The sequence below is a fragment of the Labeo rohita genome, unplaced genomic scaffold (assembly GCF_022985175.1).
Source record: "Labeo rohita strain BAU-BD-2019 unplaced genomic scaffold, IGBB_LRoh.1.0 scaffold_404, whole genome shotgun sequence".
In the NCBI taxonomy this organism is placed as follows: Eukaryota; Metazoa; Chordata; class Actinopteri; order Cypriniformes; family Cyprinidae; genus Labeo; species Labeo rohita.
The window spans coordinates 39,095-56,578 of NW_026129322.1; the positions used below are offsets into that span (position 1 = coordinate 39,095).

At 43.9% G+C, this 17,484-nt stretch overlaps 1 protein-coding gene across 8 annotated transcripts in view; it reads right to left on the reverse strand.

The window, feature by feature from the left end:
- LOC127160621 (NACHT, LRR and PYD domains-containing protein 3) overlaps nucleotides 1-13,142 on the reverse strand; it is a 47,860-nt gene extending 34,718 nt beyond the window's left edge. For 4 of the 8 annotated variants that reach the window (XR_007826804.1, XM_051103282.1, XM_051103276.1 and 1 more), the window contains exons 1-5: nucleotides 10,125-10,197; nucleotides 9,874-9,967; nucleotides 2,780-2,893; nucleotides 2,396-2,473; nucleotides 402-2,210 (exon numbers count right to left, since the gene is read on the reverse strand). Coding sequence is in view for 7 of the 8 variants with exons in the window: in XM_051103282.1 (XP_050959239.1) it covers nucleotides 402-2,210; nucleotides 2,396-2,473; nucleotides 2,780-2,893; nucleotides 9,874-9,923 (2,051 nt within the window). In the remaining variant the exon portion in view is untranslated. The other 4 variants (XM_051103277.1, XM_051103278.1, XM_051103281.1 and 1 more) reach the window with 4 other exon arrangements.
- Between the last annotated feature and the right edge of the window lie 4,342 nt (nucleotides 13,143-17,484).

The window sequence follows — 17,484 nt, forward strand, 5'->3', positions numbered from 1 at the left end:
CTTGAATAAATGAAATTAATTCAAAAGTGTAGTGTAGTAGTAGTAAGTTTGAGTCTAGCTCTTGTCTTTCCAGATGTCCTTCTGTAAAATGTCTAAGTGCAAGAAAAAGAAACATATATTACAATCAACCTTCAAGATTTCAGTTGTTCACTTCAAAAGTATGTGTTGCTGTTTTGCTCCATTAACTGATACAACAACTTGTTTATTTTATGCAACTTATTTATATGCAACTTCTCTGGCTTTGTTTGAATGCCTGAAAAAAACCTTTACTGTGTCACTGTTTAAATATATTAAAATGCTGACTATTAAACTAATAGCTACAGCACTTAAGACTTATGAGCTTTTAACTTTGATTTTCGTGATGTTTTACAAGTGAAGTGATCATTCTTAGTGATACTTACTGAACTGATCTGGATTCTTTAATCACCGGCAGCATCTTCTGAAGAACTTTCATCTTTTCAGGCTTATTCTTTCTTTTAACAAATTTATCAAGAAGAAACTCACTCAGTTCCTCTTCTGATGTCAACAACACAAAAACTACAGCTGACCACTGAGATGAAGAGAGTTTAGCTTTATTTATTCTTCCAGATTTCAGATACTGCTGTATTTCCTCCACTAGTGAACGATCACCCAGTTCATTCAGACAGTGGAACTGATTGATGGATTTTTCTGGAGAGTCAATGGTCCTGATCTTCTTCTTGATGTACTCGGCTGCTTTCTCATTGCTGTCAGAGCAGCTTCTTTTCAGTGTCATTATTCGTTGTAGGAGAATCTGATGAGACTCCACTGACAAACCCAGAAGGAACCGCAGGAAAAGATCCAGATGTCCATTTTTACTCTGTAGAGCCTCATCCACAGCTCCCTGATGCAGCTTAGATAATGAAACATGTTCTGATGAAATGAGCTGAAACCAGTCCTTCACTTTAGAACACAAACTCTGTTTGGTGATTTGGTCAAACACATTTCTGTTGTGGTTTGTACAGGAGAGGTGTGCATACAGAGCTGCTAGATGTTCCTGAATGCTCAGATGAACAAAGCAGAAGACTTTCCCCTGATACACGCCAAATTCCTCTCTGAAGATCTGAGTGCACAATCCTGAATACACTGATGCTTCTGTCGCTTCAATGCCACACTCTCTCAGGTCTTCCTCATAAAAGATCAGGTTGCCTTCTACAAGCTGCTGAAAAGCCAGTTTCCCCAGTTTGAGGATCATGTCTTCTTCTGTCACCTTCTTCTCATAGTCCTTCTCATGTTTGATGTTGGTCTGAAGAATCAGCAATTGTGTGTACATTTGAGTGAGAGTCTTGGGAATCTCTCCACTCTCTACTTGACTCAACATCTTCTCTAGAACAGCGGCTGAGATCCAGCAGAACACTGGGATGTGGCACATGATGTAGAGGCTCCTTGATGACTTCAGGTGTGAGATGATCCTGTCGGCCAGACTCTGATCACTGATTCTCTTCCTGAAGTATTCCTCCTTCTGTGGCTCATTGAAGCCTCGCACCTCTGTCACTCGATGGACATACTCAGAGGGGACGAGATCAGCAGCTGCTGGTCTGGAGGTGATCCAGATGAGAGCAGAGGGAAGCAGATTCCCCACAATGAGGTTTATCAGCAGCACGTCCACTGAGACTGATTCACTTACATCATACAACCTCACATCGCTCTGAAAATCCAGAGAAAGACGACACTCATCCAGACCATCAAAGATAAACAACACTTTATATTCATCACTGGATATTTCCATTTTTTTAGTTTCAGGGAAAAAGACATGAAGAAGATCTGAAAGACTGAGTTTTTTGTACTTCATCAGATTAAGCTCTCTAAAAGGAAGTGGAAATATGAGCTGGACGTCCTGATTCTCTTTCCCTTCAGCCCAGTCCAGGATGAACTTCTGCACAGAGACTGTTTTTCCAATGCCAGCGACTCCCTTTGTCAGCACAGTTCTGATGGCTTTGTCTTGTCCAGGTAAAGGTCTAAAAATGTCATTACATTTAATGGCTGTGTCCTTTGTTGCCACTCTCCTGGTTTGTGTCTCAATCTGTCTCACCTCATGCTCATTACTGATCTCTCCACTCTCACTCTCTGTGATGAAGAGCTCTGTGTAGATCTCATTCAGGAGTGTTGGGTTTCCCTGTGTGACTGTTCCCTCACACAGACGCCCAAAGTTCTTCATCAGAGTTGATCTAAACATGTTGAGGACTTCATGGCTGTAAAGTTTAAATACCACATTATTACATGAGTTACAGAGGTAAATGTACAACGTAAAATGTCTTTTTTGTTTTCTGTGTTATAAGACACTAAACATATCATAGCGTTCATGAAATGTGTCAGTTATTAATGAGATATTTGACTGTGTGTGATGATGCATTGCATTAAAAAAATACCAGTTTACCTGACACCAGGATATGTGCTGTCTTGTGTTTGATTCATAGACTGGTCATATTTCTTACAGACGGGTAGCAGGATTGACCTTAAATCAAGAAACAAACACTCTGACATTGGTGACATTTTTCTCATGACCTTAATAACAGTTATGACTTTATTAAAATACACCTGCTCTGGGTCATAACTGTAATAAATATAAATACCATTTAAATAAATAAATAAACAATTCTGCTCTGTGCCGTATATCTGCTTTGTCATTGGATTTATAGCATTTCTGAGCCAGACTTTTGCTCACCTTTATTTTACTGTAATTATGACAGTTCATTTTAAAATATCTTACTATAAACTTTTTTAAATCTTTATTAAAAAATAAAAAAAATAGTAAAAATACTTGAGGTTAAGCCTTGTGTCGTCACTCTTAAAATCAATTGGATGATCCAAAGAAACATCACTCCTCATAGACACACAGCTGGGCTCTGGCTCTGATTCCTTCTGGTGAACTGAACTATAACAGAGAGAGATTAAAGGTACACTAAGTACTTTCATGGACGTGTCTCTCTGTGTGAGCAAATGTTAAAACATCAGGTGAAATAATGAAATAATCACATGATAAAACACCATAAATATTTCAATCATGTATAATATATACATTAATATATTTTTGCTCATAAAGGAGAGTAATACAGCATTCAGAACTGTAAACGGGTCTATTTTTATTTGTGTGCACTCGTTGTGCTTTTATAAAATAAAGGAGGGAAAAAAACGGGATGTGCTGTCTTCAGTTTGTTTTAAGCAGGAGTGCTTATAAACCGAAACTCAGCGAATAGCCTACTTGCCTCACTGACTTTATAAATATATCTATAGACAGCTTTGAATTACTACTTAAACAAAAAAATTCTAATCGGAAAAAAAAAAAAAAAGATTTAAATCTAAAGGCGCATCCAATGAGGAGATGGTGAGTCAAGATCATCAACTTCATCTTTGCGATACTGACTCAGGAAACACTAGTTTATTAATAGATCATTCAAATATCTCCTTACTATTTCCCCCCTGACACATTCATGGTAATTACTTTTGCCCGTGCTTTGCTGCAAGCTTTAACCTATTGCGTGAACTTGAACATGAATCTCTTCCAGCTGCTGTCCGAGTCGTCCGAGCCGTTTTTGACAGTCGCGGTAGCTTGGTCTCATCACCATAACTAATGGATGTCTAAAATATAAAAATAAGGAGAAGCCTAAAACATGATGCCTGGCACGCATCTTAGCTATGACGTGAAAATTGGCCCGAAGCCCAGCCCTAGGGGCGTAGAGGCCCATCGGGCTCTGCAAGGCTCTAACCCGGGAAAGTTTCATCAAACTTGAAATTGTGACAAATAAATTACGATTGTACTTTTCAAAGTAGTAGTATATTACATAACAACAACAGTAGGCTAATAATAATCCAATAATTATGTAAACTTTATTTTTAAAGGAATAATCACACTTTTTATTCTATTTTGTTTATTGTTTTAATTTTGACAGTAAACCTCTGCTGTACAGTACTTTATGAAAATCAAAAGGAATTGTTAATTTTTTTTATTACATTTTAAAAGATTTTATTGTTATTTTTTTATGTTTCTGTTATAAATTATTAACACAGAAAAACTGAAACAAACAACTTACAATTTTTAAATAAAACATTCCATGTGGATATATTGTAGAATGTTAAAGTTCAATTTATCAGACAGATGACTAAAATTGAACTAACCCATAAAATTGGAATCCAGGAAATTTATAAATTGAAGTTTCAATGGTATATAAGAGCATAATAAGTATATGCTTAATGACTGTTATACTTATGAAGGGATCCTTGGAAAAGTTTCTCGCCTGTAAGGGGTCCCTGGCCACAAAAGGTTTGAGAACCCCTGCCCTAACAAAACAACAATACAATGATTAAAAGTATCTGTGTGAGACGGGTACCAATGGTCAGAATATTATAGACAAAAGAACAACGATTAGCAGCAGTTCAGAGTAAAAGCACCATGTTTGTAACACAAAAAAAAAACATTCCATTTCCATAATCAGTCTTTTATGGAAAGTGTAAATGGCTCATAGTCTGAAAACTTTAGCATGATGTGAAAAAAAGATATCTCAATAACACAAACCTTTTACTTTATTTTATTATTGTTTATTTATTTTAATAAACAGTAAATTATTGCACCTTTTTATATTTTATGGTGTCATGAATAATATTTGATTTTAAAAAAGCTTATTATTGTACGTTCTTTGGTATTTCACTTATTGTATACCTTTTAAATTGAAAAAAACAACAACATTTATTTGAAACAAATATATTTGTTACTCACCACCTTATCTCTAGTGTTTTCTTTTATTCTTTTCATGGTTTTGGAAAACTTGCTTTTGATGTTTCTCCATGTCACTTTGCATAACTCATGCTTCGTTGCAATTTCTTTCTAGGATTTAAATTTAAATTAAATCTTTAAAGTCTCTCCGTGAGCTATCGTACAGGTGCCAATACATTTGTACCAGCTCAGCTATTCAACACTCCAGTTCATTCATATTGCTAGTAACTTGGTGTTGTTGTTGTTTTTGGATGTTGCTCTCACATCTGACCTCCGTGGAATGAGTAAAAAGGTGGAGTTTCAGAACACTCCCACCAATTGCGTAATCGGCACAGACCACTGGTAACTCACAGGTGTTTAGGAGCCAAAACAAACTCCACAGAAAGTTTGATTTGGTGAGCTGTTTTGAACTACCAAAACAAACTCAAAACAAACTTCGTTTCTGCCTGATTTTGTTCGAAATGACGAAATCATGTCAGTTCGTTCTTCGTTTGAAGTATACCAGGACCTTTAGGGGGAACATTTCCACCCACCTGAAGTAGTCAACAATTACCATCAGGTTAGTATTTTGCTTTTTGTTGACTGGGAGTGATCCCAGGAAGTCCATCCCTATGGTGTGTCCTGGTTCTGTCACTTGAGCGCTCTACAGGAAGCCACTTGGTTTTATGTTGTTGTGCTTACATTTCTGGCAGACATCACATTCCTTTATGTAAGTCCAGATGTCTTTTCACACAGTAGGCCACCATGGCACTTCCAACAGCCTCAGCAAAGTTTTAAGCCACCCAAGATGTCCCTCCAATGGATTGACATGAAAATGGTAGAGGAAACCAGGTAGCAAGCACTCCGGGATGACTACTTGAAATTTGTCTCCAGTTTTCACAGGCACCCGGCGATATAAATCACCTTCGTGTTCTTCAAAGTAGATCTTCTGCCCTTGTACTCTTCTGGATCTTTGATCTGTTTGCAGGTGGATGATAGTGGTGTCGTTCTTTTTAGCCTGTCATATTTTATGGAGGGAGTGGAGAATGTCTGATGAGCATTTTAAGGATATTATGGTAAGCCAGTGGGCTCTTTCTTGCAGCTCATGGGCTCGAGACAATCCATCAGGTCCCAGGTTTAGACAGCATTTCCTGTGATGGACATGGAACCTAAATTGCTGCAGTCTCAGAGACTAATGGGTAAGTCGAGATGATCTTCTAAGGCTATTAAAAACCCATGTTAGGGCTACATGATCAGTGTAGACCTCAAACGGCCTACCTTCTACCTACCTTCCACTTTTTGATTGCCCAGACAATGAGGAAGATTTTATTAACTAAAATATAAAGGAATTGTGTCCAAATTAATTTACTATTAGAGTTATGCAGCTCTACTTTATGTGTTGCTGGGCAAGCACATCCTGTGTTGTTATAGGGGCCCACTAGTGAGGCCACGGTATAGAAAACCATCTGTTTCCCATGATAATGTTTACTTTAGGGACCCCCCCAATAACTCAGGTTGACATGTTTGCGTGAGAAGACCACTATAAAACGCTGTCCTCAACCAAGTAAAGATCAGTTCTTTATAGACAACTCGGCTTGATTGTTTCGGCAATAAAGTCTATCTTTTGGCATCAAAACCCAAGACTCAAGAGTAATTCTTTGACGGGGAAGAGGGGAAACCACAACAACAACTACCAGACACTCCTTCTTCGAACTCGAATAGTTTAACTCCATTTCACAAAGATTTCTTTGAGGCCACCACTCTCTCCCTTCAGGGGTTTGTTGGCTCCCAATCCCACCTCACTGGCATCAGTATGCACTTGAAAATCTTTATTGACGTCAGGCTGGATCAACACAGGTGGTGTCTGCAGTTCTTGTTTGAGGGTGCTGTGATGTCTGTAAAGTGGTGTATAAACTTGTGGTACCAACCCACTAACCCCAGGAAGCATTAAAGGGTGGCATAGAGCGGAACTGATAGAGTCCTTTGGTGGTGATAAATAAGGATGCATTGATACTAGTATCTGTAACGGGCCTGATACGTAACTCCTGTACTCGTATTCGTTAAAAACCCCGATACCAAATGCCTGCGGTGGAATTACCTCAATGATACCCTGGGTTACAATTTACATTCTACATAGATACCGGAGCCCACTATGAGGAACATGTACAAGACCTTGGTCAGTCAGTACTATCCTTTGGGATTTATTATTCCATTCACTACAAAGGCTAAAGTTCTCATTCAAGACCTTTGGAAGCAGAACTTGGGCTGGGACGATCTGATTGAGCCTGCACATTAAGTGGTTAACCTGGGTAAGGGAAATTCCAAAGCTCCTTCAGTTGCAGTTTCCTCGACTCTACACACCAGACTGGACTGACAATCCTTCTGCCATCCAAGAGCTTCACATCTTTTGTGATGCATCGGAAAGACCATATGGTTCGGTGGCCTATTTACGTACTTCCGATGATCAAGGACATGTCTCTGTTGCCTTTGTCTTGGCTAGATCTAGAATGGCTAAAAGGTGTTTGTTGGAGCATGTGTACCTGAAATACAGACTCTTACTGATACAGCTGAATGGAGGTATGTTGATTCGGCTCACAACCCTGCTGACCACATCACAAGAGGTCTGACCTTGACAGAGCTAACCAGCTGTCCTCCTTAAATCAGCTGATCAATGGCCATCCATTCCCATTATTGAGGTAGAGCCTGAACTCAGTGAATTAAGGAAGGCTGCCTTAATTGGTACTATTTCAGTGCACAAACCTTCACTCCCAGACCCAAATCAGTTCTCCACATGACAAGAACTCATCCAGGCCAGTGTTAGGTCCCTTCACGGGGCAGCTGCTGCCGATAGTGACTCCTCTGGTGATGCAGCTGATTATATTGAAGCTGAGAAACTCCTCCTGGCACAGGCTCAAAGTGACTCATTCCCACTCAAAGTCAAGGCTCTGAAGACTGGACAATCTATTCCTACTGACAGTCGTTTGAGCTCTCTGGCCCCTGAGTATGATGAAGCCACAGGTCTCATCCACAAGTGCTCCTTTAACCACAAGTGCTCCTCATTTTAGGGAAACCTGGGAGCGTGAGGTCAAATCGGTGAAGTCAGCCCTATGTGTCATCCTACGAGAGCAGGCTACGTATCCTCTGACATCGCAGACTTGGAACCAGTGACTCCCAACCTCCTCATGGGCCGATGTGATGCCTCTCTACCTCAAGTTCTGTATGACTCTAACAACTTGTTTGGAAGACGCAGATGGAGACATAGCCAGGTGTTGGCTGATAATTTCTGGACTGCCTTCATCCGCCATCATCACCCAAGTCTTCAGGATTGTCATAAGTGGAGGAAGGACGGCAGGGAACTTACCATGGGCCAAGTAGTTCTTATTGTTGATTCACAACTCCCACATGCTCTATGACCTGTAGGAACAGTGACTGAGACGTTAACTGGAGCTGATGGTAAAATTTGTACCGCTCGAGTAAAAGCTAAGGAGAAAACTTGTACTCGTCCAGTTGTGTTGTTAATTCCACTTCCTCACCTCGAGGATAATATTCCTGACACTGCAGACAGACTTTCTTAAGGTTTACAATTATCCTGACAGATAATTGGGGGTGGCTGTATCAGAAAGCCTGTCCTAGGAACTGAAGTTTAATAATTGTTTCCTGCACAGTCTGTGATTCACGACACACACCAGTAAGAGATGACTTTCAATCCTTGTTTATGCTGCAGGTTATGCTCTGTATAATGTGTTAATGCAATACAAGTGAGTACATATATACGTTTGCTTCTGACTGTTTCTGTCATCACCTGCCGCACTAATGTTACTTGCGAATACAGTGAGTGTTTGTTACATAACGGCTTATAGAACTGTGTTGTTTTGTGTACTATTGTATTTTCGTTAACTTCATTGTTATTGTTGCCATTACGGGTTGAAATACGGACTTTACGTCAATTATATTTTGTATTATGTTGTTGAGTGTATGAGTGCAGTGAGACACAAATGTTAGACAAATATTTTTGTAAATTATTTATCTTTATTTCCCTTTGTAGACCATTCCTTACGATATCACAGATGCATACCTCAGATATTCAAGATATTCAAGATAGAAAATAAATGCTCATCATCAAGAATCTCTTCTCCACTCCTAACCGAAATCTGACCCATATTTGGCCGCCTCAGCCAGCTAAAATCTTGAGTGTAGTGGGACTTCACTACATACATGTTATAGACTTTTAATGTAATGTAATGCTTTTTTTCCTGATTGTTTTGCAATCACATCTCTTGCTATGTTCACGTACTAAACTGAGACGATGCGCATCAAAGTTGTAGTGGAAACAAGACTTTCAAACAGTTCTCATCTCTGCCAAACAGCAGTACTGACGCACACCTGCTAAACAGCTCCCGTTGTGCAGCATGAGAGAGATTGGACAATGATGTACAAAGTAGTGACCATTTCGTGCACAACTTGAACAAACTACACCAGATAAAGCTGTCAGCTGTGTGGATATTGGCAATATCGTTAACAATTCTTGTTTATAATCAATACTATGGCTTCTTTGTTATGTTTTGCTATCTTTAGTCTATATGCTGTGTTCTGTTAATGCGTGGAGCAGAGTATTTTGCTATATTTATGCACTATTGCATATTAATATTTTTACTTAACCTGTTACATGATAAGAAATAAAGCAATGAGCTAAAGATAAAAGTCAGTATACACTGAGTAATGCTTATGGTCCATACAGTCAATTTTTTTTGACTGTATATAGTTTTCAAGTTGGAAAAGACATTTAGTTCCCACTTTAAGTGAACCTTAGTTACTGGATTAAAATGCTGATAAATTTAAGAATAGATGAGACATAAACACATGACAGTATGACTGAAATGTTAAAAAATGTGTAAAAAAAAATAAATAAATAAATAAAACACATTTATTTTGTGGCACCTAAAAAAAATATTTGGCACCAAAGTTCATTTCTTATAGGAGTCAATGGTTCCTTATTCATTTTTTTTGTCTGGAGCCCTGACAAGCATTCTGTTTTCAAACAGTTTATACCCACAAACGGGCAACATATATATTTGTATTATTCGAGTCCTAATAAGATCAAAAATAGCAATAAATAAATTTTCTGATTGCCCTTTTTAGGGTTAATACAGTATGTAATCATGTACCTGTATCCTGGAGAAAAATCTTCATCTCGGGTTGTTTGTGTGTTATCCATGATGAAGCTGAACAGACAGAAGAGTGAGATCACCAGTGCTTACTCTGGTTGGGAATGACAAACAAAGAATTGAGTCAAACGGATCCTGAGAATGGGAGAAACAGGAGAACGACAGTGGAATTCACTTAAATACACAATGTTATTCTTATGTTAACACAAATTCTAAAATGAACCACAGACAACACAAAAAAGAAACAAAACCTCTTCATTTGATTTAAAGTAAAATATCGAACTCATCAAAGAACACGTCCTTCAGGAGAAATAGGAATGTGAAAGTCACGGAAGTAAACAGTTAATGGATAACTAATTGGAGAAAGTTGAAGAGTGCATAAAGTTGTGTCGATCAGCAGTGTATGCCAAGGGCGAGTCCAGAAATGTTTGGGGGGTGTTACAGATCAGCTGAGGATGATGTCATCTAGGGACATGCGTGTGCACGCAAATATTTTTATCTTAGTTTCCAGCAGATCCACAGGTTCCACAGATTCGTCACATGGAATTCTCAAAGCTTTCCATGTTATTTGTGAATGTTTGTATCATTATTGGACCTTTTCGCTATTCCAATGTATCAAATGCCGTTTAATGGAAGTATCAGATGCTGTTTAATCTGCTTTCATGTTGCGTCTCACAGACCATGCCCAGATTGTTTTTCTTTTAGGCTGCATTGGTTTTTTTCTGGTTTGACAATTGTCCATTAAATAAAGTATTTACTTTGTTTCTTTGCAATGTGTCTATGTGCAGTTGGTAAACAATATTCTTTAATTTGTCATCATTTAATTAATATGAGGAATATTACCCTGGTTAAAAGGGACATGTCAAGCATTTCATTTTTCTTTCTTTTTTTTTTTCTGTCAATGCAATGTCCATATGGCAGAAAAGTACAGTTCTATAACAGAGATTTGTCAAATCGAGTCACCTTTATTTCTATTGTCACACGCACCGAGTCACGTGAGGTCACGAGGACCCGGAAGTAACTTCACGCAGGTATTTAAGCAGGAAGTAGGTGACGATCCAGCACCAGACATTGAGCTCATGCGAGGCTCAACTCTCGGTCCCGAATCTCCTTCAACTCACGTGAGTAAACTCTCTGCTCTTCGGAGAGCTTTATTTACCAGTTTGTGTGCGTGTGAGAACGCGGATTTCTTGGTGGAAATCTCAACTCCGTTTTGGAGCGTTCTCAGATCAAACTGCGTGGTTTACCTACTCACTCGTGTGTATCCGCGTTTGAGTTTTCCGCTGCGCTACACAGGGACATATTTCGATCATTCATTTCTCGTCTGACTCCGTGACAGAATGTCTGGTCTCGAAATGGTCCCGGCGGATTTGGAACAACTGTGGGTTGTGATCCAGCAGCAGTCCATGGAAATCATGGGTCTGAAGCAGGAGATGGTGGGACTCCGAGCGGAGGTTACCGCGCTTCGTGCCGAGACCGCGGGTCTTCGGGCGGAGTGCGGGGCGCTCCAATCGGATCTCACCACCCTGCAAGCAGACTATGATGACCTGGCTGCTGCACAGATCGCCCCCGCGGAACCAATCCGCCCCGCCCACCAACCCAAAATTTCACTCCCGGATAAGTGGGATGGATCCGGTGCCCGGTGTGATGTCTTTCTCACTAATCTCTCTCTCATCTTTGAGTTCCAGCCATCACGTTACCCCACAGACCGCAGCCGGATCGCCTTGCTCGTCTCACTTCTCACCGGGCAGGCAGCCGAGTGGGCTACGGCGGTCCTGAAGGCCGACGGCGACTCCGCCCACTCGTACCCAGCATTTACCAACCAGCTCAGGGCCGCCTTCCAACACCCTGAGAGCGAGGTGGAGGTAGACTCACGGCTATATCATCTAAAACAAGGGGAACGCAGCGTCAGCCGTTACACCACCGAGTTCCGCACCCTGTCAGTACAAACCACCTGGAGTGACGCCGCTCTCCGCACAGCCTACTACGAGGGACTTTCCATCAGGCTCAAGGATGAGTTGGCTGTGCGGGAGCTCCCTGACACCCTGGAGGGCATGATCCAGCTGGCCCTCCGGGTCGATCAGAGGATGCGTCACCACCCACACCGCACTAACCCTGTCTCTCGTTCCTCCACAGGCACCTTCCCCGCACAAGGACCCTGGATTCACCCGTCACCTACGCTGTCGCTGCGCCCTCTCCTCCTCCACCTATCGCCTCAGAGGCCCACTCAACCGGAGCCGGGGAGCCCATGCAAATAGGACGCACCTCCCTGTCGGCGGCAGAGAGGGCTAGACGCTACCGCGAGGGTCTATGTGCCTATTGCGCCTCCCCAGATCACCATCGAGCAATCTGCCCTCTCCGGCCGGGAAACGGCCAGACCAGGTAAAGAGGGGGAGGTCTTTGCCTGGTCCGGTGACGAACAAAACCTGTCCCGCCGAATCCCGGATGCTCCTTCAGGTATCAAATGAGCTAAAGATAAAAGTCAGTATACACTGAGTAATGCTTATGGTCCATACAGTCAATTTTTTTTGACTGTATATAGTTTTCAAGTTGGAAAAGACATTTAGTTCCCACTTTAAGTGAACCTTAGTTACTGGATTAAAATGCTGATAAATTTAAGAATAGATGAGACATAAACACATGACAGTATGACTGAAATGTTAAAAAATGTGTAAAAAAAAATAAATAAATAAATAAAACACATTTATTTTGTGGCACCTAAAAAAATATTTGGCACCAAAGTTCATTTCTTATAGGAGTCAATGGTTCCTTATTCATTTTTTTTGTCTGGAGCCCTGACAAGCATTCTGTTTTCAAACAGTTTATACCCACAAACGGGCAACATATATATTTGTATTATTCGAGTCCTAATAAGATCAAAAATAGCAATAAATAAATTTTCTGATTGCCCTTTTTAGGGTTAATACAGTATGTAATCATGTACCTGTATCCTGGAGAAAAATCTTCATCTCGGGTTGTTTGTGTGTTATCCATGATGAAGCTGAACAGACAGAAGAGTGAGATCACCAGTGCTTACTCTGGTTGGGAATGACAAACAAAGAATTGAGTCAAACGGATCCTGAGAATGGGAGAAACAGGAGAACGACAGTGGAATTCACTTAAATACACAATGTTATTCTTATGTTAACACAAATTCTAAAATGAACCACAGACAACACAAAAAAAGAAACAAAACCTCTTCATTTGATTTAAAGTAAAATATCGAACTCATCAAAGAACACGTCCTTCAGGAGAAATAGGAATGTGAAAGTCACGGAAGTAAACAGTTAATGGATAACTAATTGGAGAAAGTTGAAGAGTGCATAAAGTTGTGTCGATCAGCAGTGTATGCCAAGGGCGAGTCCAGAAATGTTTGGGGGGTGTTACAGATCAGCTGAGGATGATGTCATCTAGGGACATGCGTGTGCACGCAAATATTTTTATCTTAGTTTCCAGCAGATCCACAGGTTCCACAGATTCGTCACATGGAATTCTCAAAGCTTTCCATGTTATTTGTGAATGTTTGTATCATTATTGGACCTTTTCGCTATTCCAATGTATCAAATGCCGTTTAATGGAAGTATCAGATGCTGTTTAATCTGCTTTCATGTTGCGTCTCACAGACCATGCCCAGATTGTTTTTCTTTTAGGCTGCATTGGTTTTTTTCTGGTTTGACAATTGTCCATTAAATAAAGTATTTACTTTGTTTCTTTGCAATGTGTCTATGTGCAGTTGGTAAACAATATTCTTTAATTTGTCATCATTTAATTAATATGAGAAATATTACCCTGGTTAAAAGGGACATGTCAAGCATTTCATTTTTCTTTCTTTTTTTTTTTCTGTCAATGCAATGTCCATATGGCAGAAAAGTACAGTTCTATAACAGAGATTTGTCAAATCGAGTCACCTTTATTTCTATTGTCACACGCACCGAGTCACGTGAGGTCACGAGGACTCGGAAGTAACTTCACGCAGGTATTTAAGCAGGAAGTAGGTGACGATCCAGCACCAGACATTGAGCTCATGCGAGGCTCAACTCTCGGTCCCGAATCTCCTTCAACTCACGTGAGTAAACTCTCTGCTCTTCTGCTTTATTTACCTGTTTGTGTGTGTGTGAGAACGCGGATTTCTTGGTGGAAATCTCAACTCCGTTTTGGAGCGTTCTCAGATCAAACTGCGTGGTTTACCTACTCACTCGTGTGTATCCGCGTTTGAGTTTTCCGCTGCGCTACACAGGGACATATTTCGATCATTCATTTCTCGTCTGACTCCGTGACAGAATGTCTGGTCTCGAAATGGTCCCGGCGGATTTGGAACAACTGTGGGTTGTGATCCAGCAGCAGTCCATGGAAATCATGGGTCTGAAGCAGGAGATGGTGGGACTCCGAGCGGAGGTTACCGCGCTTCGTGCCGAGACCGCGGGTCTTCGGGCGGAGTGCGGGGCGCTCCAATCGGATCTCACCACCCTGCAAGCAGACTATGATGACCTGGCTGCTGCACAGATCGCCCCGCGGAACCAATCCGCCCCGCCCACCAACCCAAAATTTCACTCCCGGATAAGTGGGATGGATCCGGTGCCCGGTGTGATGTCTTTCTCACTAATCTCTCTCTCATCTTTGAGTTCCAGCCATCACGTTACCCCACAGACCGCAGCCGGATCGCCTTGCTCGTCTCACTTCTCACCGGGCAGGCAGCCGAGTGGGCTACGGCGGTCCTGAAGGCCGACGGCGACTCCGCCCACTCGTACCCAGCATTTACCAACCAGCTCAGGGCCGCCTTCCAACACCCTGAGAGCGAGGTGGAGGTAGACTCACGGCTATATCATCTAAAACAAGGGGAACGCAGCGTCAGCCGTTACACCACCGAGTTCCGCACCCTGTCAGTACAAACCACCTGGAGTGACGCCGCTCTCCGCACAGCCTACTACGAGGGACTTTCCATCAGGCTCAAGGATGAGTTGGCTGTGCGGGAGCTCCCTGACACCCTGGAGGGCATGATCCAGCTGGCCCTCCGGGTCGATCAGAGGATGCGTCACCACCCACACCGCACTAACCCTGTCTCTCGTTCCTCCACAGGCACCTTCCCCCGCACAAGGACCCTGGATTCACCCGTCACCTACGCTGTCGCTGCGCCCTCTCCTCCTCCACCTATCGCCTCAGAGGCCCACTCAACCGGAGCCGGGGAGCCCATGCAAATAGGACGCACCTCCCTGTCGGCGGCAGAGAGGGCTAGACGCTACCGCGAGGGTCTATGTGCCTATTGCGCCTCCCCAGATCACCATCGAGCAATCTGCCCTCTCCGGCCGGGAAACGGCCAGACCAGGTAAAGAGGGGGAGGTCTTTGCCTGGTCCGGTGACGAACAAAACCTGTCCCGCCGAATCCCGGATGCTCCTTCAGGTATCAATCCTCGTGGGCCACCAACGGATCGTGACCACCGCATTTGTTGACTCAGGTGCGGCTGGTAACTTTATCGATCAGGATTTTGCTGCCCAGCTGGGGATTGAGACTGAGGTGTTATCCCAACCGTTAACGATCACAGCCATCGACGGTCGCCCCCTCAACTTCAGCCCTGTCAACCGACGCACCAAAGAAATTCACCTCATCATTGGCAATCACTCCGAAAAGATCCAATATATTCATCACCAAGATCACCTCTCCACCCGTCATCCTGGGACATCCTTGGCTCATTGCACACGACCCCTTCATCTCCTGGACCAACCACAAGATAGTCCACTGGGGGGCGACCTGTCAGGAGCTCTGTCTCCGGGCGCCGGTTGGGACGTGTTCAGGGGAGTCCGAGGCCTCCGATATCAACCTGGAGGAGGTCCCTGTCCCATATCGCGACCTGGCCGAGGTCTTTAGCAAGCGCAGCGCTACCCAGCTTCCACCTCACCGTCCCTACGATCTCGCCATTGACCTCGTGCCGGGCGCGGTGCTCCCTCGCGGCCACCTGTACTCCCTGTCTGCCACCGAACATCAAGCGATGGAGGAGTACGTAGCGGAAGGGCTCCGGGCCGGCACTATCCGCCCTTCCAGCTCCCCGGCGGCCGCGGGTTTTTCTTCGTTAAGAAGAAGGACGGGGGTCTTCGTCCCTGTGTGGATTATCGGGGCTGAACCAGATCACCATCAAGAACCGTCATCCACTCCCTCTTACCAACACCGCCCTGGACGCCCTCTCTGGTGCCCGCTTCTTCACGAAGCTGGACTTACGGAGTGCCTACAACTTGGTCCGCATCAGGGAGGGCGATGAGTGGAAGACGGCCTTCATAACCCCCACCGGCCACTACGAGACCCTCGTTATGCCGTTTGGTCTGTGCAACAGTCCGTCTGTATTTCAACAGTTCATCAATGACGTCCTCCGGGACATGCTGGGTCGTTGGTACTACGCCTACCTGGATGATATCCTCATATATTCCAAGACCCTGGAGGAACACACCCAGCATGTCCGAGCAGTGCTACGAAGGTTGCTGGCCCATCAGTTGTACTGCAAGTTGGAGAAATGTGCTTTTCACCAGCACTCCACCACATTCCTCGGCTTCGTCATCTCCCCTCAGGGTGTGGCCATGGACCCCCAGAAGCTGGAAGCTGTGCGTTCGTGGCCCCTACCCTCGTCGCTCAAACAGCTGCAGCGTTTTCTGGGGTTCGCCAACTTCTACAGGCGATTTATCCAGGGCTTCAGCGCAACTGCAGCACCTCTCACTGCTCTCACCAAACCATCTCATGGAGCCTTTCACCTCACCCCGAAGCCATCCAAGCCTTCAAGACCTTGTGCCACCTGTTCACCACCGCTCCAGTCCTCACCCACCCCAACCCGGACAAACCCTTCGTTGTTGAGGTGGACGCCTCCGATGTGGGCGTAGGAGCCGTCCTCTCGCAACGTGGTCCAGACGGTAAACTACACCCATGTAGTTTTTTCTCTAGAAAATTCAATCCCACTCAGCAGCGTTACGGGGTAGGGGACCGTGAACTGTTGGCCATCAAGTGGGCATTGGAGGAATGGCGTCACTGGCTCCAGGGCGGCGGCGACCCATTCACCGTCTGGACCGACCACCAGAACCTCACCGTCATCCGCCAGACCAAACAGCTTAACCCCAGGCAGGCGCGGTGGGCCCTGTTCTTCGAACATTTCAACTTCCAGCTATCCTACCGGCCCGGTTCGAAGAACAGCAAAGCGGACGCCATCTCCCGCCAACATCAGCGAGACTCCACCACCACGGAGGCCGCGCCTGTCCTGCCACCTCACGTCATCTTGGCTCCCCTCCGGTGGGGGTTAGAAGAGAGAGTCCGCCAGAGTCACAGCCAAAATCCTCCACCTCCGGACACCCCTACTGGACGTCTCTTCGTACCCGACACCTTACGCCAGGAAGTACTCCAGTGGGGGCACGACTCCACTCTGGCAGGACACCCGGGAGTCCAGAGGACCATCACTTTCATCGCCAGGGCGTTTTGGTGGAGGACGTTGAGGAGAGACGTACAGCTGTACGTCCAGGCATGTAACACCTGCGCTCGCTCCAAGACTAACAACACCCCTTCCACCGGCGAGCTGCAGCCCCTCCCCATCCCCAAACGACCCTGGTCCCACATCTCCATCGACTTCGTCACTGGACTCC